We start from the raw sequence: 26,265 nt of genomic DNA, 5'->3' as shown, positions 1-26,265 counted from the left end.
GAGGCTGCTGCTCGCCGGCGCCGCGCACACCGTGAGTACCGCGCCCTTCCGCGGGCGAGGGGCCGATTCGGGTGCAGGCGGGATGCGGGAAGCGGGGCACCCCCAGATCTTCCCCTCAGAATAAAAATGTGTGCGCCAGGAGAAGGCAGCTCTCAGACGAGCCCCTGCCCCGACCGCACCCCTTCCTGAGGACCCCTGCACTGAGCCCCAAGGCCCCTGGATGGAGATTCGGGCGCCGTCCCCGCGGTGCTATTGGGTGCCGGGCCCTTGGCTTCCGTTATTTTATGGAAATCTCACGACCTCCTTACGAGGTTGATATATCAGCCTCACTTTACAGACAAGGAAACGGAGACTTGGGAAGACCAAAAATATTGTCCCAAGTGCAGACAAATGGAACCCACATCCGTCTGCCCGAAGCCTTGACATTTTCACACACACAGGCTGCGGGTGGGAAAACCTCAGAAAGCTCGGAAAGGCAGCTTCCGGGGCTGAGACAGGACGGCGCTGTGACGGGACCGTTTGCAGCTCCCTACCCCTCTCCTGGGGATTTGGCTCCCTAATGTCTGCGTGCCTGGGGGACTCCTGGGAGCAGCTGCTCTCCCCAAACCAGGTCCAGGGAGGAGCTGGAAGGAAAGCAGAAGGCCTCAGAGTGGGAAGCTGGTTGTTCTTTCCCACAGAAACTCCTGGGAATCGCAGAGGCTCTCCCTGTGGGATTTGTGAAGGAGAGAGTGGCTGCACCCAGACTGGTGGAAGGAATAGAGGGGCGGAGGGGTAGAGGTTGGGGTAAGGGGGCCAGATTTCAGAGCTATTTCTTTCCACCAACATTCCAGACTGGCCTCCAAGGCGTCTGTCCCAAGAAATTCCCCAGGGACAGCACTTGGGGACCCCGTTTAGACTCTCTAATCTCTGTCCTGGGCTAGTCCTTGTTGGTGCCCAATGACCTTGCCCTCTTGTAGTCCTCTCCTGTCGGATCCTACCGAAAACCCCAGCTCCCTGAGAGGTGGGAGAGTTGACAAGTCCTAGATGCCACCTTTCTGCAGGCCCATGGCATCCCAGCAGTGGCAGTTGGGAGGAGTGGAATTTGGGGATTTTGTCCCCATCTCCCTGGTAACCTGGAGCCTCAGCTAGAGCAACAGCACCCACTCCTTAGTGTGAACTCCCAATTTGGGGGAAAGCACTGGGGCATTGGGGACAATTCAAAGCCAAATGCAGCCGAGAGGGGTGTTGTTAGGCAGCGCCCAGGGGTGGGGGAGGCCTCTAGTTTCCCCTTTGTGACCCTCCCAGCCTCCTTCTTAAGTATTTGCAGTAAGGTTGAGGTTATCCCCAAAAATCAACAGTTCTGGGATTCAACCTACATTTTAATCTCAAGGGGACCCCCCACATTATCTCAAGAATAAGCAGGGGGGTGGGGAGTGAGAGCCCTCACTTGGTTCAAGTATTCAGTGAGCCTTGGAAGGATGCTCCATTGTGCTCTAGCCCAATTCCCTCCCTTTACAGATGAGCAAACTGAGACTGCAGAGAGAAGGGACCTGCCCCAGATTTTCAAGTTAGTGGTAGGACTGGGACTAGAACCACCCCGGGCTCTGCCAATTACAGCTCTTGTCCTTATGTGTCTTTTTCATACACTCACTGGTACTGCCTAGTATTATTACCAGATAGCTCCCTGGAAGTTCTGACCCTCTGGTTATTTTATGGGCTTATTCAGACCTAAGGTAGAGAACTTTTTGGTAGAGAACTCCTTTAATAAATAAGAGTGGAATTGACATACATTGATTGGCATATTTCCCAGTCTATGAAATTCTATTTTTCTTCTGTGTGACTGAGTGGTCAGGTACTTGATTTTGAAATGGAAGGGTATTCAAACAATTCTTCATTCATTTGGGTCTCTCCTTTGAATAAGAGCATAGGCACCTTCCTAATGGGAGGTCATTAAGGCCGAATTGCTTGTTACTACTCCCCCACCCTTTGCCTTTCCAGAGGTGCCAAGAAGGAACCTTGCAAGTGGAAACCAAAAAGTGATTGCCACAGGAAACCCTGAGCACACCTCCCTTTGCTACCCCCGCTCCCATGTATCTATCTCATGAGGACAGTGTTGTAATTATTCATTAGCACAGCTGTCCTCCCCTCGTCCTCAATATGTACACTTTGAACTTGAGCACGGAGACTTAGTTTTCTTCACCCTTTATCCCTAGACCCCATCACAGTGTAAGAGGGAGCTCGATGATTTGTATTGAATGAATGAATGAATGAAATGATGATGATATCCACAGGGACTGTCTTAAACTGTGGCAGTTTCATACAGGAACAAGTAATGAAGAATGACATCTTGAAAGCAATCACTGCTTACAGACTTGTACATAAATGTACCAGGCAAAGGAGAATTAGTCATTCAAGTTAGGGTGTTTAATCCAGGGCATATGGCAAGCTGCCAGTTTGATAATCTTAGTGAGTTAAGTGGGTGTGGGGGACTCCTTTTTCCTTCAATCGCAGTTTCTTAACTTTGACACTGTAATCTTGGATCTTTTACCTGGGATTTCAGCATGCGGTGCCAGAAAGAGAGCAATGGCCTCCCTTGGCCTGGGTGGAATAATGGGGCGGGGATGATGGGTGGAGAGAGGGCAGTTGGATGATTCTTTGCTGTGTGTCCTGTGCATTGCGTGATGCTCAGCAGCATCCCTGGCCTCTACCTCCTAGAAGCATCTCTCCAAGTTGTGATAACAGAAACGTCCTCAGACATTTCCAAAGCTCCTGGGAGACAGGGAGGGCAAAATTGTATCTGGCCGAGAACCATTGCCTTAAAGGCTGTCAGGTTTCAGGGGCAATGCATTGACAGGAATAATCGTAGGTGTCACTTGCACGTTGGACTCCGGGCAGTGGGGTTGGTGACAGGGAATCTGAGTTGGAGACGGAAGCAGGTACACCTACTGAACTCCATGTCGAAGCCAGGAAAAAAAGCTTCAGCGGGCCTTTCACTCCTTCCCTTCCCACTTTCCCCTCCTCTGTCTATCCTTCCCCAGTTGACAGCTCAGAAACATAAAAACTCCAAGTCTGGTTCTGGCGTAGAAGCCTCCGGCGCATGGTGGTCCTGCCTCTTCCTGTGGTGCCTCTGGACCTGGAGGCGGACAGCTCTGTGGGGGTCTGAGCATGGTTTTAGAAAGCCTGCCCAGGCCACCTGAGGGCTGGCTATGGAGAACTCTCCAGAGGAGGGTACCTGGGGTTGTGTGTACCTGAAGAATCACTTTCTGAGTTTCTGAGGAAGTATTGTAGATTTCTATAAGATTTTTACTCTCCCTAAAATTAATGTGAATGATGATGCTGGTAAAGGCTTCCCTTGTTGGGCACTTACTTCACACTAGGTAGTCTGCTAAGTCCTTCCCAGCTCTCCCTGATTTAATGCTCACTTCCAGCACTAGGACCCCCAGGCCAGTGCAGTGAGGACACTGAAGCCATTTGCTCAGGTCGCCCCGCTGGACGCAGTGAGAGGACGCACACCGTGTGCTGAACCAGCGCTGCGTCTGCTCCCCAGAGAGGCTGCTCTGCTCCCTGGTGCCCAAGGAGCTGTTGTACAATTCTGTCCCCAGCCTCAAAATGACATTAAATTCAGTTTAATCTAATCTAATCTATAATAATAAAAGCATAATATGCTAATTAGACCGATTGTCCTTCCGGATGACCTTCTGGACGACCTTCCGGATGAAGCCGGGGCTGTGAGGGAAACCTGGGTCTGGGGTACCTGCTGGTGGCTGGAGGGAAGCTTAGGTCTGAAGCCGGGGCTGTGAGGGAAGCCTGGGTCCCGGGTACATGCTGGTGGCTGGAGGGAAGCCTAGGTCCGGGGTGCCAGAGGGAAGCTGGTGCAGGCAGCTGGGGGAAGGAAGGCCTACTCTTGCATGAATTTTGTGCATCAGGCCTCTAGTTGCTTTATAAAACATAAAACAAATACTGAAACACACACAACATTTTATTGAGGGAGCCAGAGAGGAGCTTGGGGTCACCAAATCAACAAGCAGGAGGTATACTTCCTGGACTGTTTAGGGGAGTCCTCTTGACTTTGGCATCACCTTTTTGGGGCTCCTCTCCCCCTCCTTGTCCCCTTAGCCTCACCCCATCATTACCTCCCGTGACCAGGGAGGGCATAGCCCTCTTCCTGGCACTCCTGTGGAAAGCCCAGATTTAACATTCAGGATTAGAGCTCCATGACCAGATCTGCCGCCTCCAGTGACCCCTGACTTGGTCCCTGCTTCCCTGCCCTTAGCAAGCTGGGGTTTCTCACCACTGACCTTCACTCAGGCTCTGGGACAGCCTGCAGCCCAAGGTAAAAGCCACAACACCCAGATCCTATCTACTTGCTTACATTACAAACAGAGGACTGCTCAACCTTTGTGTGGACCTGAGAGAATGAGAGTATCCTGGGCCCACCCAGCCTCACTGTTCTGTGGCTGACAGATTCCAAGGGGCAAATGGGGAAGGGACACCCTTGGTTGATGGCCTTCTGCAATCAGCTCATGTGCTGCCAGGATCCCACGTTTCCCACGTCTTCAGAATCCCCACACGTCCAGCGTCAGTTCCCTCACCCCTGGCTCTCTGAGGTGGTGTCTATGTGTCTTTTCAAATTCTTGACCTTATCACCTCCCTTTCATTTTCAACACACAGGTTTGCCTCCCATTTCCTGAGAGTCTAGTAGGCCAAGCATGTCAGACTCAAAGGCTAACATGGGCCAAATAAACAAGGTTTAAGTTTATGTGGGCTGCAAAAAAAATGAAAGCTTCAATTTTCATAGAAACGTAGGTTTATTTCGATAGGGACATGCTGAATACAAAGGGCTGAAATAAAAGAGCAGTCGTTAACATAAAATAATAGAACATTTTAATCAAAATTAATATTTTTTCTTGAACATAACTTACCAGACATTGAATAACTGCACAGATTAATAAGTGTAATGCAAATAAACCTATTTTTCTTGTTCTCCGAAAGCAAAATATTTCCCGTTGCACACACCAAACAAGTCAGTCCAAGACTAATGACATGGCAATTGGCTGCTAAAATATTCACTGCTGGTATTAGTGGAGAGAAATGGTGTGCCTGCGCATAAGGCACGTAAGGGAAATGAATGCAACATGATTATAGTAATCAGTCATTAGGGAACCTTGTACTAGTTTCTTATTAATAATTATGTATAACAGGATATTGTAAAAATTAAGTTACGAAATTTTTATTAAAATGTTTCTTACATACATTTTGTAATATTGGCTGGGCCGCAAAAATATTCGTTGTGGGCCGCATGCGGCCAATGGGCCGCGAGTTTGACATGCTTGGTCTAGACCAGTGGTCAGCAAACTGCGGCTCGTGAGCCACATGCGGCTCTTTGGCCCCTTGAGTGTGGCTCTTCCACAAAATACCGACTTCTGCGCATGGGCCACGAAGTTTCAATCGCACTGTACGTGTGCACCCGCCGAGCCGCAGTTTGCCGACCACTGGACTCTAGACTTTTTGGATAAACTTCCTCTGACCAATATCTTATAGGTGTGTCTAAATTATGCCCCCTGTCTCTTCCTTCTTAGCTTTCTCAGTCAGCTTGGGCTGCCATAACAAACACCACAGACTAGGGGCCTGGAACAGATACTTATTTCTCACAGTTCTGGACACTGGAAGTCTGAGATCCAGGGCCAGCATGGTGGGATTCTGGGGAGAGCCCGATTCCCGGCTTGCAGATTGCTGCTTTGTGCTCACATGGCCTTTCCTTTGAGCAGCTGCAGACAGAGAGATAGAGAGTGAGCTCTCTGCTGTCTCTTAGGACACAAATCCCATCAAATCAGGGCCCCACTCATATGACCTCATTTAACCTTAATTACCGCCTTATAGGTCCCATCTCTGAATACAGCCATACTCGGTGTTAGAACTTCAATATACGAATTTTGGGGAGACACAAACATTCCACTTATAACATCATCTGAGTGAAATAGAGGCTCTACTCCTGCCCAGGGCCAGTCCCCACACCTGTGCTCCTGATCCCTGCCCCCACCAGCTTAGCTACTTCTGTTCTGAGATGACACAATGCGGCCATTGTGCCCAGTCTTTACCATCTTCTTCGTGACTGGCTTTTGCCATCAGCTGGTCAACTTGCCCAGGTCTGTCCAGCCCAGGTGGTAGAGAGCCTTCCCTCTGCACGCTGGGCCTTTCTAGCCACAGTTCCTCCTCTGCCCCCTCATGGCCAGCTTCTTGGAAGTAGCGTCCCTGATCATTGCTCCAATGTTCACTCCCTCTGCGATCGGGTTTCCATCCCACCTGTAGTCAGTCTCACAGTGGCCTTCATCGCGCCACATTCATGATATACGTTTCAGTCCCGGTCCTACCTCGGGTGAGCACGTGATTTATGAGAGGGATGCAACATTATGAATAATGACAATGGGACAGCAGGCATGTAGACCGTACTCCATGGGCGTGCAACATTATGAATAATGACAATGGGACAGCAGGCATCCGTGTAGACCGTACTCCATGGGCAATGTGAAGCATGGGACCCGACCTCTTGGAGGCATTGGGTGCCAGGACCCTCCTTCCTTTCCTCTTTCCCCTCCCGCGGCTTCTGCTTTTTGCAGTCTCCTGGTTCCCACCCTGCCTCTCGTGTTGTCCCTCAGTCTCCTTAGCCTCTGAGGGTCACTTCCCCAGGCTCTGTTTTTTGCCCTTGCTCTCTGCATTCTGCTTGCTCTTACTCTGTGATCTTCCATGGCAGTCCTACCATGTCATAAATCCCATCTTCCTTAACCAAAGTTAGCTCACCCCAACCCCCAAGTCTGTTTGTTTTCCCTATTCTTGAGACTATCAAAGCACCCAAACCAGACTCATGGGAGCCACACTGTCCCCTGCTCTCACCCCCACATTCAATCCACCTCCTACAGAATCTGCCTACTCTCTGGGCCCTCTTCCTTAGGGGTGTTGCTACTCTGAGTACAACAATTCTTCCTCACTTCCTGCCTAAATGGTGGAGCCACCTCCTGGGAATCCCCTGCTGCCACTTTTGGTCCATCGTGATCTGGCCTTTGCCTTCCCCGTGCACTTGGCTATTGGCCTCCTGGACCCCCTTGGAGACCATGAGCTTCAAAGGCAGAAGACATGTCCCTCCCCTGCTGCCACTTTTGGTCCATCGTGATCTGGCCGTTGCCTTCCCCGTGCACTCGGCTATTGGCCTCCTGGACCCCCCTTGGAGACCACGAGCTTCAAAGGCAGGAGCCATGTCCCTTTTACTTTTGTGTCCCCAATGCTGAGCAGATGGCTGGCATATAGTGTGTCCAATAAAAGTTTGCTGAAATGTTGTGTTTGAACTGGTTGTAGGATAATGACTTCCCTCTTCTTATTTTTCATTGTAGGGACTAAACTAGTATTCCTTGTTTTTCCAGATGCCAGTTAGCTTTATTAAAAAAATTTTTTTTAACCACAAAGTAAAATTCTTTCCAGTCTTACGTTGGCAAGCAAGTAATTATATTATAAAATGTGATAAGCAAAGTGATGTTGAATCTCTTCACCTTCCTCAGAATTCAATAGGTTTTTATTATATCTCCTCCCAGATTTTACCTTTTCAGATTTGAGTCCAAAATTGAACTCTAAAATAGCTTCCAGAACTGTCTTTTGACATCTTTCTTCTCTCACTTTGGGGTTTGCTTCATTATTCTCTCTCTCGTTCAGCAGACTGGAGTTTTCTGTTGGTTTATTTAGGACAGACAATAGCTGCCCCATAGCTTTGAAGCTTACACACTTCAGGAATTGGAGAGATAGACATTACTCCCAATTCCAATAGCAAATATCCGAGAGGAAAGCAGACTGTTTTGGAGTGGGTGGGGTTGTCTCCCTTGGTCTGATCGGTGATATGGGACCTCACAGCATAAACCAACCTACCTGGCGATGAAAGGGTCTTGCCTGGGATGGGAGTGGGCAGAGTTGTTGGCTGAAGGGCTGAGAAGACATCTCAAAGTATGTTTACCATCTAAGCAAATCACCCAAAGAGAGGGACAGTGGGAGCAGAGGGCCAGCCAGTGCTGAGTGAGAAAACAAAGGGTGACACTCCCTACCAGAGACACTATTAGACAAACAACATCTCAGAAGGTTTAGAACACAAGTGCCTTTTCTAAAAAACAACAACTGTAGGTTATGCCCTAGCAAAGCCGAAACTGAACCTATAATATAGGATGCAGGAGTGGAATTCACCCAGGATGGCCACGGGCAGATATCGGTTCCATGGTTCTGCTACAGACCAAAGAGGATTTAGTTTGGAAAGTCAAAAGACTCCTTGGGGCAAGTCTCAGAGAAGCTAGCTGGTGACATTGCCTGGCGTTGTTCTGTTCAGAGCCTGGGAGTACAACTAGGACACATAAATTGATGTGGTGAAGGCCTATGAATTTTGTGATCAACAAGAAGAAAGAAGGTCAACTTAAAGCACCAGAAAAAGACAAAAGTTATAGAAAACTTTTGTGGTCCAAGTATTTTAAAAACTTTGACATGACTTTAGCAATATTTTAAAAACTCTAAATATAAGGATGGCCTGGACTCAAACTCTGAAACTGAAGAGGAGCATATCTGTATGTTTTTATTTGGTTAATTTTTAAAAATAAAGAAAAGCACCAGTTAGTAATTTTTTCTGACACTCACTTTTTAAACTTAAGGGGAGTATATATTTTCAAAGATTCTTAGGGCTGAGGTTCTGTTTTTACTACCTAACAGCATCTTCTTCATACCAACTACTTTGGTATTTTTTGCTCAAAACACGTCACAATTACACCAAATAGATGAGGTTTTTCCTCACACTGACAGCTAATTCTTCACCCTTACGGACACCAGCGAGGTGTCCTACAATTTAACTCAATTCCGACACCAACTACCTGGAGTTACACAGACCCCACAGGTAAGGACTCGGTCCCATGAGACGACTCCTGCTTCAGACACTGATTCCAGGTCTGGGCCGCCCATACTTCTGACCGACTGGCTATAAACCGGGGTTCCCACGACCACCTCCTTGGGTTCAATAATGTGCTAGAGTGACTCACAGAACTCAGGAAAGCACTTTACTTACTAATACTGGTTTATTTTAAAGGTTACAACTCAGGGACAGCCAAGTGGGAGAGATGCCTAGGGCAAGAAAGGGCCACCTGAAGCTCCCTGCCCTTTCCTGGGTGTGCCACCCTCCCAACAGCTCGATGTGCCCACCCACCTGAAAGCCCTCTAAACCCTATTGTGTAGGGTATTTATGGAGGTTTCATCACACGGGAATGACTGATGAGATCATTGCCCAATGCTGATCAACTCAGTCTCCAGCCATCTCTCCTCTCAAGTGGTTGGAGGATTGGGCTGAAAGTTCCAACCCTCTACCACAGGCTGGTCTTTCTGGTGACCAGCCCGCAAACTCTCTAGGGTCTCAGCCACCAGTCATCTTATTAACATCAGTTATCACTTTGGAGATTCCAAGGGTCTTAGAAGCTCTTATATCAGGATCTGGGGGTTAAGAACAAATATTCAATAAAAGATGCTCCTCTCACCCCATCACTCAGAAAATTACAAGGCTTGCCCTAGCCAGTTTTGCTCAGTGGATAGAGCATCAGCCTACAGACTGAAAGGTCCTGGATTCGATTCCAGTCATGGGCACATACCTGGGTTGTTTACTCGTTCCCCAGCAGAGGGCGTGCATGAGGCAGTCGATCAATGATTCTCATCATTGATGTTTCTACTTTTCTCTCCCTCTCCTTTCCTCTCTGAAATCAATACAAATATATTTTTTTTTTAAAAAAGAAAATTATAAGGCTTTTGGGAGCACTGTGTCAGGAACCAGGAACAAATACCAAATATATATTTTTTATTATACCACAATATCACATCAGGACATCCAGTTTAAAATGGCAGATCAACCACATGTGTTAATCCATGCCCAGGTTTCAGGCTCTATGCCAAGTAGAGGGTTTGCAGAAGGCAACCAATCAATGATTCTCTCTTGTCATTGATGTTTCTATCTCTCTATCCCTCTCTCTGAAGTCACTAAAAACATATTTTTTAAAAAGTGACAGTAAAGGGATCAGAAGACAAGAGACAAGGAAGCAGAGATTTCAAGAAATCTTTGGGAAATGGAAAGCGACTGAAGTAGTAGTGGCCATAGGGAAGAAGAACAACCTAACTGCCTGCAGCGGGTGTCGAGGGCATTGATGAGAAACTGTCCGGCTGGCCTGCAGCACCCAGGAAAGGCCCAGCCACGGGGGAGAAACCCTCCATAGCTGGCAATGCGGTCCTTCCCTATCTAGTTATTTTCAGAGAAGGCCACCAGTCAACAAGGGGTTCAGGCCCAGCGTGGTTCAAAGGCCACTTTAGTGTCTCAAGCCTAAATATGATACAGAGGGGCCTCCAACATGGGAGCCAACAAACTGCGGAGAGGAACTTAGAGGAAACAGAGACCACGCAGAAAGGAGGAAAAACTTCAAACACAAGGTGAGAGCCAATATCCTGTTCTTCTAAAGATCTTTAAAAAGGGTGCTGGAGCCAGGAAGAGGAGGTGTGGAACAGAGGATGCCATGGAAAAGGAGTCATCAGAGAATAAGAAAGCCTGTCTGGAAATTAAATGTATGAAGAATTAAACAGAAGAATTATGTAGACAAAACGGTGGAAGCGTAGAGAAAGGTGAAGATTAGAGGGTCCATCCAGGCTGTTCACTGTTCAACCGACATGAGTCCCAGGAAGGCAGAATAGAGAAGAGGATGGGGGAATAAAATAAATAACATTATTTTTTAAATTCCCAGAAATTAAGAACACACATCTTCAGATAGAAATGCCCACTGAATATCTAACTAAGAGGTAAAAAAGGAACCATTTCTTCACAAAGTTTTAACATAACTAAAAACAAAGAAAAATCCTAAATATTTCTAGAAAGAAAAAAAAAGCCATATACAATGATTTGGAATCAGAAATAAATTTCTTAACAACACAGAAGAGAGAAGGGTGAAAGCCTTGAAAATTTGGAAAAAAAGTTATTTTCAGCCTGGTGTTCTCTCAAACAAGATCCAAAAGTTTACCTCCTATGTACACTTTCTTAGGATGTTGCCTGAGAATGTGTTTCTACCAAAAAAGGAAGCAAAGCCAGAAAAAGACATGGGATCTAGGAAACAGAGCTCCTGCCAGGAGAGATGGGGAGAGGATACCCCAAGTCATGGCCAGGTATCAGGCCCAGACTGAAGCAAGAGGGAGAGGGCGTGTGGGAGAGGTCTCCAGAGGTAAAACAAAGAACCGCGGATTGCCGTCTCACGGACCGGCTGGAGTACTTGGAAATTTAGCCGGACAAAGGAAACTAATCAAATGAAAACACAAAGTAGTTATTGACCTCAGGAAAGACAAAATGTACAAGAAGAGACATAATCATTTTACAGACTAGACTCAGCAGTGGACCATATTTCACAGTCAAAAGAAATCACTAGAAATACAGATCATGCATTTAGAAATTAGGTCAAAAGGAGGATATGTAATGCATGGGGGAGAGAAGTATATGTGGGGAGATGGAAAAACATCTAAATCTTTACCTCCCTTAAAAGACAGTTTTGGATAATGTCTTAAATTAGTAAACCAAGAAATAGTATAGGAATATAATTTTTAAGTAAGGAAATACAAATGAGAATCAACAGCTCAAAAGCATTGAAAGTGACTGCTGGGAGCAGGTAGGGTTAGGGAAGGGAACAGCTATTTTTCATTAGAAATACTTTGATACTAGTACAAGCAAAATTTTTAGAGTATTTACACAAACTTGATATTTTAAAAAAATGATTTAAAATAAACTAATTACAAATGCTGGCAAGGATGTGGAGAAAAGGGAACCCTAGTACACTGCTGGCAGGAATGAAGACTGGTGCAGCCATTATGGGAAACAATATGGAGTTTCCTCAAAAAATTAAATATGGAACCGCCATTTGACCTAGTGATCCCACTTCTAGGAATATAACCTAAGACACTTGAAACACCAATCAGAAAGAATGTATGCACCCCTATATTCAGAGCAGCACAATTTACAATAGCTAAGATCTGGAACAGCCCAAGTGCCCATCAGTAGATGAGTGGATAAAATGCTCGGAGTGATAAAGTCGAAGCCGCCTCCACATGTCATTACTGCACACAGTGGTGCAGGTCACCTGTGTCCTGGCCACACCATCCCCGTGTGGGTTAGCCTGGAGAACACACTCGTAAAGGCAGAGCTGCTGCCTCACGTGGGCCTTGGCCTGCTGATACGTGCTTTCTGGGTTCACTCCATCTTGAAGCCCTCCAGCAGACAGATCACAATGAGGGCGTGTCCCGTATTTATTTCTTCTACCCTCACCCCACCCACCCACCATCCCTCCACTCCCCCCACTTAGCACACATTTATACACCCAGATGTCCGACTTCTCCATCCATCATTGATCCAGCTACATGCCTGTCCATCCACCCACCCGTGCACACATCTTTGTGCCCACTTGCCCATCCATGGCTGCTTCCAACTCTCCCAGCAAGTGCTCTCCCGCACCAGTCCTGTGCCGGTCCTGTGCTAGGGTCACGGGGCATGCAGAGATTAAAATGAATTAAGTTTACAATGTTCAAGAAAATCTTGGTCTAAGTCTGTATTCACTCCAGGTCACCTTCCAGGTGACTATTTGTTGAGCTCCTCCTATCAGTCAGGTGTTTCAGGCACTGGGCACAGATAGACACTGTTACTCTACCCCCTCCCACTTTACAGACGAAGAAACTGAGGCTCAGAGGTTATAGTGCAGTGGTTCTCAACCTTCTTAATGCTGCGACCCTTTAATACAGTTCCTCATGTTGTGGTGACCCCCAACCATAAACTTATTTTTGTTGCTACTTCATAACTGTAATTTTGCTACTGTTATGAATCGTAATGTAAATATCTGATATGCAGGATGTATTTTCATTGTTACAAATTGAACATAATTAAAGCATAGTGATTAATCACAAAAACAATATGTAATTATATATGTGTTTTCTGATGGTCTTAGGCGACCCCTGTGAAAGGGTCGTTCGATCCCCAAAGGGGTCGCAGCCCACAGGTTGAGAACCGATGTTTTAAGGGCTACTAGCACTTGTTTTGAGGAAATTTTAAAATAAATTTTAGCAATTCTGCAAATTTTAAATAAAATTATATTTCTTTTAAATTTAATAAGTATATAGAATTACTGGTATGTGCATAAATGTACACATGGCTGCTAAATGTCAGTTTCTCCTTCCCCTCTGGCACTTAATTTAGATCATAAGGAGGCTTCTTCCCATGCATTCTCCAATCCAGGCATCTACCAGGTGGTTGCTCCATTGAACACACCATCTTGCTAGCCACTCCCAGGAACTCTGAGGTCCTCTTTCCTCCACTGCTGGTCCCCATCGGGAAACCGTGGACTGTCTTTTCAGGAGAATACTGTTGCTGCCACATATCAAGGGACCCCACACACTTCTTTAGTTGGAATACCACTGCACAAAATTATCTTGATTTATTATATTTTAATGGAAGGATCAAAGGTAATAGAGATGCGGGCTGTTATTAACACAGAAAAATAACCCGGGTAGATGAGGATGTAAAGAAATTGAAACCTTTGTGCACTGCTGGTGGGAATGTAAAATGGTGTAGCTGCTGTGGGCAACAGTTTGGTGGTTCCTTAAAAAAAGTAAACATAGAAGAAAAAGTATAATGATATTACCTTATGATCAAGCAATTTCACTTCTGGGCATACCCCCAAAAGAATTGAAACAGGGACTCAAAGTGATATTTGTATACCCATGTTTATAGCAGCATTATTCACAACTAGTAGCCCTGTGCATGAATCCGTGCACCAGTAGCTCACCAACGCCCTCCGGTAGCTCCCCCCGCCCCCCCCTCATAGCCTTGCTGCCCTGCCCCCTCCTGAAGCTCTCCGCTGCCTGCTTGTAGCTCGCTGCTCAACCTCCTGCTGATCCGTGATCCTGTCGTTATGTGGTCGGTCATTACGTTTCACGGTGTAACGAACATTTGCATATTACATCATTATTATATAGGATAGCCAAAAGTGTAAACAATCAAGTGTCTATAAACAGATGACTGGATAAACAAAATGTGACATATACATGCAATGAATATTATTCAGCCTTAAATGGGGATGAAATTCAGATAGATGCTTCAACATGAGAGTGAAATAAGCCAGGTTCAAAGGAATAAATACTGTATGATTCCATTTATATGAATGATTAGAATAGACAAATTCATAGATTTAGAAAGTAGAACAGAGGTTACCAGGAGCTGAGGGGAGGAGCAATGGGGAGTTAATGGTTGATGGAGACAGAGTTTCTCCTGGAATGTTGAAAAAGTTTTGGAGATGGACAGTGATGATGGTTGTACAACATTGTAAATGTACTAATGCCACTGAACTGTATATCTAAACATGGTAAAATGGTAAATTTTGTCATATACTTTTACTACAACTTTAAAAGAAGAAATGTAAGATGAGAATTTTTCCTGGAGGAGGTGGTTCCCATTGTAGGTGTTCTCTCATTTCTAATCTTCTCCACCAACAAGGCTTGAGCGTTCCCTTTACTCCAAATCCTCACTAACACTTGTTGTTTGTTGATTTATTGATAATAGCCATTCTGACAGGTGTGAGTTTTAATTCTCATTGTGGTTTTAATTTGCATTTCTCTGATGATTTGTCTCATCTGTATGCCTCTCTTTAGAGAAGTATCTATTCAGGTCTTTTGCCCATTTTTAAATAAGTTTGTTTGGAGGGTTTGGGGGTATTAAAATGTATTAGTTCTTTATAAATTTTGGGTTTTAACTCTTTATCAGGTGTATTATTGGTGAATATCTTCTCCCAATTGGTAGGTTCTCTTTGCATTTTGTTGATAGTTTCCTTTGCTGTGCAAAACCTTTTCAGTTTGATGTAGTCCCACTTGTTTATTTTCTCTTTTGTTTCCCTTGCCCGTATATCAGAAAAAAATGTTGCTATGAGAGATGTCTGAGATTTGACTGCCTATGTCCGTGGTAGAGCCGGTATTTTGTGGAAGAGCCACACTCAAGGGGCCAAAGAGCCGCATGTGGCTCGCGAGCCGTGGTTTGCCAAGCCGCAGTTTGCCGACCACTAACCTATGTTTATTTTTTCTTTGAGGAGTTTTATGGTTTCCAGTCTTACATTAAAATCTTTAATCCATTTTGAGTTTATTTTTGTATATAGTGTAAGAAGGTAGTCTAGTTTCATTTTTTTGCATGTAGTTGTCCAATTTTCCCAACACTATTTATTGAATAGACTGTCTTTACTCCATTGTATGTTCTTGCCTCCTTTGCATTGACCATATTAATTGACCATATAGGTGTGGGTTCATTTCTGGGCTCTCTAATCTATATGTCTGTTTTTATACCAGTACCATGCTGTTTTGATGACTGTAGCCTTGAGGTATAGTTTGATAACTGGTAGCATGGTACCTCCAATTTTGTTCTTTCTCAATATTGCTATGGCTGTTTGGGGTCTTTTGTGGATCCATATAAATTTTAGGATTATTTGTTTGAGTTCTGTGAAACATACCATTGATATCTTGATAGGAATTGCACTTAATCTATAGATTGCTTTGGGTAGTATAGACATTTTACCAATGTTAATTTTTCCTATCCATGAGCCCAATATAAGCTTTTATTTATTTGTATTTTCTTCAGTTTCTTTCCTCAATGTCTTAAAATTTTCTGACTATGGGTCTTTTACCTCCTTGGTTAAATTTAATCCTAGATTTTTTAAAATACAATTGTAAATAGGATTGTTTTTTTAATTTCTCTTTCTGATAGTTTGTTATTGATGTGTAAAAATGGAACCAATTTAGGATTATTACTTTGTATTCTGCTACTTTACTGAATTCATTATCAGTTTTAATAGGTTTTTGGTAGAATCTTTAGGCTTTTTTCTTTATAGTATCATGTCATCTGCAAATAATGACCATTTTACTTCTTCCTTTCCAATTTAGATGCTCTTTATTTCTTTTCCTTGTCTGATTGCTGTGGATAGGACTTTAAACCAATTTAGGATTATTACTTTGTATTCTGCTACTTTACTGAATTCATTATCAGTTTTAATAGGTTTTTGGTAGAATCTTTAGGCTTTTTTCTTTATAGTATCATGTCATCTGCAAATAATGACCATTTTACTTCTTCCTTTCCAATTTAGATGCTCTTTATTTCTTTTCCTTGTCTGATTGCTGTGGCTAGGACTTTTAATACTATGTTGAATAAAAGTGGTGAAAGTGAATATTCTTGTCTTGTTCCTGACCTTAAGGGCAACGCTTTTAGCTCTTCACCATTAAGTATGGTGTCATATATGGCCTTTATTATGTTGAGGTATGTTCTCTCTATTTCCACTTTGCTGAGAGTTTTATAGGGTTTTGTTTTGTTTTGAGAATTGAATAGGCCAATGTATGTGAAAGGAATCTGTAATATTATAATTGTATACTCTGTAAAAAGTGAAGTAGGAGTTTGATTTGGCTATCTGTTTAGTTGTTCATTCATTCACATATTTTTTAAGTCTCAGGTACAAATGAAAGAATGAAGCCTTGCTTTGGAAATTCACTCTAGGAAGAGCTAGGAAGCCAGGACTGTGTGACAATTTTTCCTTGGCCCTCCTGTTCAACTCCTCCCTGAAGTCAGCTTTCAAAACCTGAAAAATAAACACAGTTGGAGTGGAATACATGAAGTCCTACAGAATAATAGTGAGGCGCCCAGAGAACAAATAGCTTGTTGGACTGGAAGCCTTTATAAATTTAAGGGCAAGATTTGCAGTGGACAAGCTGCAGATTGCTGTTCTGAACTCCTTCCTAGAAAGGGCTGCTTCACTATGGACTAGGACAGTGATGGCGAACCTTTTGAGCTCGGCGTGTCAGCATTTTGAAAAACCCTAACTTAACTCTGGTGCCATGTCACGTATAGAAATTTTTTGATATTTGCAACCATAGTAAAACAAAGACTTATATTTTTGATATTTATTTTATATATTTAAATGCCATTTAACAAAGAAAAATCAACCAAAAAATGAGTTCGCGTGTCACCTCTGACATGCGTGTCATAGGTTCGCCATCACTGGACTAGGAGATTCTTGTGGGCAGGGCTTTGTCTCCCTGAATTTGAATCCCATTGTCTAGCACCATTCTTGCTCACAGTAAGTCCTTATGGGGTAGAACCAACTTAGCTGCAATGATGAGCATTCTTGGTTTTGGACCTGCAGGTTGGAGCCCTCCCTCGACTGTGTGATGTGCTGCGGGTGCTGCGGGAGGAGCGGGACCAGTGCCTGCAAGAACTCTCTGGAGAGAGGACAGGAGACCATGGCACGGTGCCGCCAGCCCCAGGTGCGTAGCCCACCTTAGTCCACCCCTGACATGAATCGTGTCCAGTTCCACTGTGTCAGGGGAAGCTGGGCCTCTGGACCAGGATGGGGATGTAGGGGCTGGGCCAGCTGTATTCAATTAGGTAATCAGCTCGTGATCAGGGTACACACACCCAAAAGCCAGATTACCACCATTCTTTCTTTCTCTGGGCTTGTGCACATAGCCAAGGTTTTTGTACCATTAACGTCTGCGTGATAACTTCACCAAGTTTGGTAAGAATTCCTTGTCAAGGCATGTACCTCTCATCCATTCTCTCACCTCCAATGCTATTTTGATGAATAAGGTAGTCAGAATGGCAGGGTTAGGTCAGAAAACCCTGGGGTCTCTAGTGTGCGACCATGGACAAATTATTTAACCATCTGGGCCACAGATTCCTGGTCTATAAAGTGGTTGTCTACTTCAGAATTATAATGATTCACGAGAGAAAATATGTTAAATTTATCAATTTAAATATTAATTCTTATTACTAATCAAGACTTTAAATATTATTAATTTGATATTTAAATGTTAATTTTATTTCCAGTCCCTTCCTTAACATATCTTCTTTGCTTTCCCTCATCTAAGGACAAGGAAGGGTTGCATTAAGAAAACAATCCATTACAAATAAAAACTTGTACACGTGTGTTCATAGTAACACTAGCCTAGAGATAGAAACAATCCAAGTGTCTGCCAGCTGATGAATGATAAACAAAATGCGTGTATGTCCAATGGAATATTATTGGGTCTTAAAAAGGAATGAAGTACTGATACATACTACGGCATGGATGAATATTAAAACATGTTAAGTAAAGAAGCCAGTTATAAAAGATCATGTATTATATGTTTCTATTTTTATGATATTTCAACTTTAGGTAAATCTTTAGAGACAGAAATCAGACTTACATTTAAGTATTTAATCCATTTCAAGTTTATTCTTGTGTCTGATGTAAGTTGGTAGTCTAGTTTCATTGTTTTGCGTGTACCTGTCTAATTTTCCCAACATCATTTATTGAAGAGATTGTCTTTATTCCATTGTATGCTCCTGCCTCCTTTGTCAAATATTAATTGACCATAAAGGTGTGGGTTTATTTCTGGGCTCTCTATTCTGTTCCATTGATTTATATGCCTGCTCTTGTGTCAATACCAGGCTGTTTTGGTTATAGTGGCTTTGTAGTGTAGTTTGACATCTGGTATTGTGATTCCTCCAACTTTGTTCTTCTTTCTCAAGATTGTTGAGGCTATTTGGGGTCTTTTTTGATTCCATATAATATTTTTTCTAGATCTGTGAGCTATGCCATTGGTATTTTAATAGGAATTGCACTGAATCTATAGATTGATTTGGGTAATATGGACATTTTAATGATGTCAATTCTTCCAATCCATGAACACAGTATATATCTCCACATATTTGTATCATCCTCAGTTTCGTTCCTCAATATCCTATAATTTTCCAAGTACAGGTCTTTTACCTCCTTGGTTAAATTTACTAGTATTCCTAGGTACTTTATTCTTTGTTGTTGTTGCAATACTAAATAGAATTATTTTCTTAATTTCTCTTTCTGATAGTTCATTATTGGTGTATAAAAATGCCACCAATTTCTGAATATCAATTTTTTTATCCTGCTACTATGGCAAATTCATTTATTAGACCTAGGAATTTTTAGGAGTTTCTTGTACAATATCATGTTATCTGTGAATAATGACAGTTTTACTTCCTCCTTTCCAACATAGTACTGCCAGTACCAAGTTGAATAAGAGTGGTGAAAGAGGACATCCCTGTCTTGTCCTGATCTTAAGGGGAATGCTTTTAGATTTTGCCCATTGAGTATGATGTCGGCTGTGGGTTTGTCATATATGGACTTTATTATGTTGAGGTATGACCCCTCTATCCCTACATTGCTGAGAGTTTTTATCATAAATGGATTTTAATTAAATGCTTTTTTGCATCTATAGACAACATCATGTGATTTTAATTTTTAATTTTGTTTATGTGATGTATCATGTTTATTGATTTGCAAATATTGCACCAACCCAACTTTGTGTCCCAGGAATAAATCCCACTTGATCATAATGTGTGATCTTTTTCATGTATTGCTGAATTCAGTTTGCTAATATTTTGTTGAGGGTTTTTGCATCTATGTTCGTCAGGGACATTGGCCTATAATTTTCTTTCTTTGTAGTGTCTTAATCTGGTTTTGAAATTCAGATAATGTGGGTCTCCTTGTAAAATGAGCTTGGGAGTCTTCCCACTTGAATTTTTTGGAATAGTTTGAGAAGGATAGGTGTTAGTTCTTCTTTGAATGTTTGGTTTGGTAAAATTCACCCATGAAGCCATCTGGTCTAGTCCTTGGATTTCAATTCTCTTGGGTATATACCAAGAAGTAGAATTGCTGGAACCATATCATAATTCTGTTTTAAATTTTTAAGGAACCATCATACTTTTTCCATAGTGGCTGCACCATTTTACATTTTCACCAACAGTGCACAAAGGTTCTAATGTCTCCAGATCTTCACCCACACCTGTTATTTTCTGTGTTTTTTTTTTATAGTAGTCATCCTAATGGGTATGTGACATAGTATCTCATTGTGGTTTTGATCTGCATTTCCCTAATGATTAGTGATGCTGAGCATTTTTTTATGTGCTGTTGTCCATTTGCATATCTTCTTTAAATAAATGTCTATTCAAGTCCTTTGCCCATTTTTAAATAGGGTTGTTCAGTTTTGTGTTGAGTTGTAGGAGTTCTTTATATATTCTGGATATTAGCCCCTTGTAAAATATATGATTCTCATATTGTGTAGATTGCCTTTTTTACTGTGTTGAGCTTCATTCATTTCAGTTACTTCTGATAAAGGAGAATAGAGTTCACTAGCAGCTTTCACACTTTCCAAAGCACCAAACTCATCTTGTTTGTTCAATTATGTCCCAATTTCAGGCAGACTTCAGGAAACATTTCCCAAAGCTTCCTGTGCAAAAATTGCTGATTCCCACTGTTCCAGGACTATTTTCTGTTGCTATCCATTCATGTTTCTCTGTGAATTTACCCACTTAGAGCAGACTGGGGCCAGTGGACAGCATCCAGATGGTGCTCGCCCTCAGGCCCCAGGGCTGGGGGGCAGGAGCAGTGGGCGCTGCCTAGGCGGTGTGCAGGCTGCAGACCACGACCTGCACACTCCGCGCTGCTTGCAGCTCTTTGTTTGCTGGAGTGTGGGGGTCACTGCACAACTCCCTGGCCACCCCAGCCATTGGGGGTGGGGGCGAGTTGGCTCCTTGAATCTGTTTTTTTAATTTCCTTTTCAGGTTGTTTCTCATTATTGTATAGAAATGCAACTGATTTTTGTATGTTGATTTGATATCTATCCTGCAACTTTGCTGAATCCATGTATTAGTTCTAACAGTTTCTTTTGTAGAATATTGAGGGTTTTCTACATATAAGATCATGTCATCTGCAAACAGAGGTAATTTTACTTCTTTCCTTCCAATTCAGATGCCTTTTATTTCTTCTTCTTGCCTAATTGCTATAGCTAGTACTTCCAGTACTTCCAGAAAACAAGTGCCCAAAGCAGGCATTCTTGTCTTGTTCCTGGTCTTACAGGAAAAGCTTTCAGTCTTTTACCCCTGAGTATGATGTTTGCTCTGGGCTTTTCATATGTGGCCTATTCCTAGCTTAAGTTTTGTTTGTTTTTTATTTTTATCATGAAAAGGTATTGAATCTTGTCAAATGCTTTCTCTGCATCTGAGATGATCATGTGATTTTTGTCTTTCATTCTGTTAATATGGTGCATTACATTGAATGATTTTCATATGCTGAATCACTCTTACATTGCAGGAATACTTTTCAATTCAATTCAGTTTTCTAGTATTTTGTTGAGGATTGTTCTATCAATGTTTATCAGTGATATTAGTCTGTAGTTTTCTTTTCTTGTAGACTCTGTGTGGCTTTGGTATAGAGTAATGCTGGTCTCATAGAGTGATTCTGAGAGTGTTTTCTCCTTTTCAGTTTTTTGGAAGAGTTTGAGAAAGATTAGTGCTGCTAATTCTTATGTTTGGTAGAGTTCATTAGTGAAGTCATCTGGGCTTTTCTTTGTTGGAAGATTTTTGTTGTTACAGATTCAACTTCCTTACTGATTAGCAGTCTGCTCAAATTTTCTATTTGTTCATGCTTCCATCTTGGTAAATTGTGTGTTTCTAGGAATTTATCTATTTCGTCTAGGTTGTCCAGTTTGTTGGTATATAGGCCACACATATCTTTTTGCAATACTCTCTCCAAGTCATGACCTTTGTTCTTCAAATTCTTGAGCTGTTGGTTGTCGGGTTTCCCATTGTCCACCACGGCCAGTCTCATGACTCCTTCCCTGACTCCAACCACGGCACTGTGTCAACACTTCCAAGAACTTGGTCACTATGCCCACTGTGCCACTGTGCCTTCCTCCTTTCACCTGCCTCTGCAGAGCCTTGTCCTCTACCTGCTGTCCTGCTTCAGCAGCTCGGGTGAAGACTACTGCCTGACCGGAAATGTGTTGTGGGCTGAAAGGGAGAAAGAGCTTTGATCTCTTATGTGAATTTTACCCCATTTTTAAAAAGAAAGAAAGAGGAAGAGGAGGGTAGAGAAGGGGTTTAGCCCTTTAAATTATACAGGCTGTGTGATCTTGAACAAGTTGCTTGATGTGTCTGGATCTCATCTATTTTATGGGGTTAGTGTGAAATTAAAAGCATTCATTCAAAATATATTTAGTGCTTACTTTTATGAGGTAAGTATGGTGAGAATAAAGGATACAATGGTGAGAAAAAAGGAACATAGACTCAGCCCTTATCACTTAGGAATGTATTTACTGCCTATGACAGATTAGCTTTATCAAACAGGAGCAGATTTTTTGTACTTTACAAAAATCCAGAACTGGTGCAAAGTTCCACGATGTCATCAGATTCCAGATTCCTTCTGTCCTTCTGCTTCATGTGTGGCATTTGCCTAATGGTCAGATAATGGCTGCTATACCACCAGAGAGGAGAGGAGAGCACCTGTTTTTTCTGACAGGAAGAAGAAGGTACAAGAAGGAAAGATGAAATATACTGGAAGCCAAACTTTCCTAAAGCTTTCCAGGTGGCTTTTGTTTATACTTCATCAGCCAGAACTGGACTGCATGGCCACCTCTCTATGCAACAGAGGCTGGAGACTGACATTGTTAGCTGTGCATGTGGCCACCTTGAAGGAGGTCTTGTTCTTTTAGTGAGAAAGGAGAATGGGCAATGGACCATCTCTGCCTCAGCCATTGTAACTCTGGTGAGGTAGACATTGGAACACAGCCTGGGGATGTGAGCTCAAAAGGCAGCAGGACCACAGCACAGAGGACCTCATTGAACATGTGGAGGACTTTTATCCTGACCCTAAGAGCAATGGAAAGACCTGGCAAGTCCTAAAGGGGAGTGATGTGGAAGGTGCATTGGAGTAAAATCAGAGACCCACTGTGAGGTCTGCACAATATATAATTGTCACTGGGACTAGAAAGACTGTATTCCTTTGAATTACCCAGAAGCAGGCCCTGAGAGAAGGATTCAAATATGAGTAGCTTGGTTTCCAGCCATAGGTAAACACTATACTCGCCTCCTTCCACAACCACATAAGAATTATAACTAAACTACAAAAAAAACCATCATGCAGAACCCCCTGAAGTCTAGCTGAACAGAAATGCTGAAAGTAAGGATATACAAAAGAAGCCACGTTAAGACTGGTCAGAGGGATGGAGATGCAGAATGGGCTGGTCCCATATGCATGTGTGGTGGATAAAAATTTGGAGGGATATCTCAGTTTTGAAGGTCCCCCTGAGGAGTCAGGGGTCCCAGCCCCACAACAGATTCCCCAGCCCAGGGTTCCAGTGCTGGTAAGAGAAGTTCCCATAACTTCTGGCTGTAAAAAACAGCAGGAATTATAGCTGAGTGAGATAGAAGGCTACTAGAGTCCCAGACATTCCTCTTAAAGGGCCCACACATGGGTCCTTGGATTCCCTCTCTCTGAGTTCCAGTGCTGGGGCAGCAACTCAAAGGTGCCAGAGATATACCAGGAAGAACTGGAGTGTCTGGCATGAGGGTACGAGCTGAGGGGCAGCTTTCTCCCAGATGGCAGAGGCCATTGTTCCTTTGCTGAGCCCACACCCTGCAGTACAAGCAGGTGCCATATCTGAGTCTCCATCAACCTGGCTAACACTGTTCACCCCTCCCTGGAGATTCCCTGAGACCCTGCCTCACCTATCTTGTAGGCCCACTCAGGCCACTTCCAGTGACTTTTCTTTATAAATGGCCTGTCTTGGCTCATGCTGCAGACTTTCCTAAAATCTCTCAAAAGTTCACAAACTCTAAAAAGCAGCACCTGGCCTTGGCATGCCCTCTACCTCTTGCGAAGTGGCCTTGAGCCAGCAGCCAGCCTCAATTCACAACTTAGCAGCCAGCCTCAATTCACAGCTTAGCTTTTCTCAGGCACCCCCAAGCCCAGCACAAGTGGCAAATATCTGCAGATCACTTTGTAGCTCAGACTGAGTGGCCCTGGGCAGTGGATGATCTTGGCCTGCAGCTCCCACAAGGCTCAAGAAGCAACATATCTGGTGGCCAGCTCTAGAGCACCACCCAACCACCTCCACAAACCACATACCCAAAGGACAAACTTGGCAGCCACCAGAGTCTTGATAAAGGGAATCCTGCTCTGTAGGGTCAGCCTCCGCACAACAGCTGTAGTCACGACCAGTTTTCATAACCAATCAGCCTGAGAGTCAATCCCTCCCACTGAAGTGCCAACAGCACTCAAGGCTGAATTACAACAGGAAAGCACACACTACCCAAACAAGGGACATACCTGGAGCACCTAGTTCAGAGAGACTGTACCACTGGGCCCCATAGGACACCTACTACATAAGACCACTCTACAAGACCTGGAAGTTTACCTAATTCATAGAAACAAACAGAGAAGGCCATAATAAGGAGGCAAAAAAATATGTCCCCAATGAAAGAACAGAATAAAATTCCAGAAAAAGAACAAAACAAAGTGGAGACCAGCAATCTACCAGATGCAGAGATCAAAACACTTACTAGTTATAATGATACTCAATGATCTTAGTGAGAACTTCAACAAAGAGATAGAAAACATAAAAATGGAGATAGAAAACATAAAGAAGGGTAAGAAATGAATATAATAACTGAAATGAAGAATACTGGTACATTAGAGGAAATTTATTGGGTAGTAGATTAAATGAAGCAAAGGATTGAATCAGTGATTTGGAAGATAAGAAAGCATCCAAACAGAGCAGCAAGAAGAAAAAGGAATTTTTAAAAATAAGGATAGTTTAAGGAGCCTCTGGGAAAACATGAAGTGTACCAATATTTGTATCATAGGGGTACCAGAAGGAGAAGAGAAAGAACAAGGAATTGAAAACGTATTTGAAAAAATAATAACAGAGAACTTCCCTAACCTGAAGAAGGAAATAGACATACAAGTCCAGGAAGTGCAGAGAGTCCCAAACAATATGAACCCAAGGAGGCCCACAACAAGACACATAATAATTAAAATGCCAAAGGTTAAAGACTAAGAGAGAATCTTAAAAGCAGCAAGAGAAAGAGATACCTACAAGGGAGCTCCCATAAGACTGTCAGCTGATTTCTCAACAGACCAAAAGAGAGTGGCAAGAAATATTCAGTGATGGAAAGCAAGGACCTACAGCTAAGATTCTTCTACCTAGCAAGGCTATCATTCAGAATTAAAGGACAGATAAAGAGCTTCCCAGACAAGAAAAAGCTAAAGGAGTTCATCACCATCAAACCAATATTACATAAAATGTTTAAGGGAGAAGAAGAAGAAGAAGAAGAAGAAGAAGAAGAAGAAGAAGAAGAAGAAGAATGATGATGATAAAAATAGTAATTTGGCAATGACTAAATATCTATCAACAATTATTTTAAATGTAAATGAATTAAAAGCTCCAACAAAAGACATGGGGTGGCTGAATGGATAAGAAAACAAGACCAATACATATGCTGTCTATAAGAGACTCAATTCAGATTGAATAACACACACAGACTGAAAGTAATGGGATGGAAAAAGAAGTGGTGATATATACAATGGTATATGATTCAACCATAAAAAAAATGAAATCATGCCATCTGCAATACCATGGAAGGACCTAGAGGGTATTGTGCTAAGTGAAATAAGTCAGACAGAAAGACAGATGCCCAATGATTTCACGTATATGTGGAATCTAAAAAACAAAATAAACAAACAAACAAAATGGGAACAAACTTATAGACACAGAGAACATTTTGATGGTTGCCAGATGTGAGAGAGGTTGGGGAATGGGTGAAAAAGGTGAAAGAATTAAGAAGTACAAGTTGAGCCCTAGTTAGTTTGGCTCAGTGGATAGAGCATTGGCCTATGAACTGAAGGTTCCCGGGTTCGATTTCAGTCAAGGGCACATGCCTGGGTTGCAGTTTCGATCCCCAGTAGGGGGCATGCAGGAGGCAGCCGATCAATGATTCTCTCTCATCATTGATGTTCCTCTCTCTCTCTCTCTCTCTCTCTCTCTCTCGCTCTCTCGCTCTCTCTCTCCCTTCCTCTCTGAAATCAATAAAAATATATTTTAAAAAAAGAAGTACAAGTTGATAGTTACAAATCAGTATAGGGAATATAATCAGTAATATTGTAATAACTATGTATGGTGTCAGGTGGGTACTAGATTTATTGGGAGGATCACTTCATAAGGTGTATAAATGTCTAATCACTATGATGTACACCTGAAAGTAATATACTGATGCTGGGGTCCAACCCCAGCAGGTCCAGGGGTCCCCAAAGGTGTGGACGGAGTCAGCGAAGAAGGAATGACATGGAGGCTGGGTTCGGTTCATCAGCATAGCGAGGTTCCCCC

At 43.1% G+C, this 26,265-nt stretch overlaps 1 protein-coding gene across 1 annotated transcript in view; it reads left to right on the top strand.

Annotated features, from left to right (window-relative positions):
• Nucleotides 1-26,265, top strand: part of SCTR (secretin receptor) — an 88,866-nt gene that overhangs the window by 1,522 nt on the left and 61,079 nt on the right. The window contains exons 2-3 of the mRNA XM_014547886.1: nt 4-31; nt 17,229-17,349. Coding sequence (XP_014403372.1) covers nt 4-31; nt 17,229-17,349 — 149 coding nt within the window. The remainder of the gene's footprint in view (nt 1-3; nt 32-17,228; nt 17,350-26,265) is intronic.

The sequence above is a fragment of the Myotis brandtii genome, unplaced genomic scaffold (assembly GCF_000412655.1).
Source record: "Myotis brandtii unplaced genomic scaffold, ASM41265v1 scaffold488, whole genome shotgun sequence".
Lineage (NCBI taxonomy): Eukaryota > Metazoa > Chordata > Mammalia > Chiroptera > Vespertilionidae > Myotis > Myotis brandtii.
Note: the sequence above shows the minus strand (reverse complement) of the source record. Positions and strands in the feature narration are given on the sequence as shown.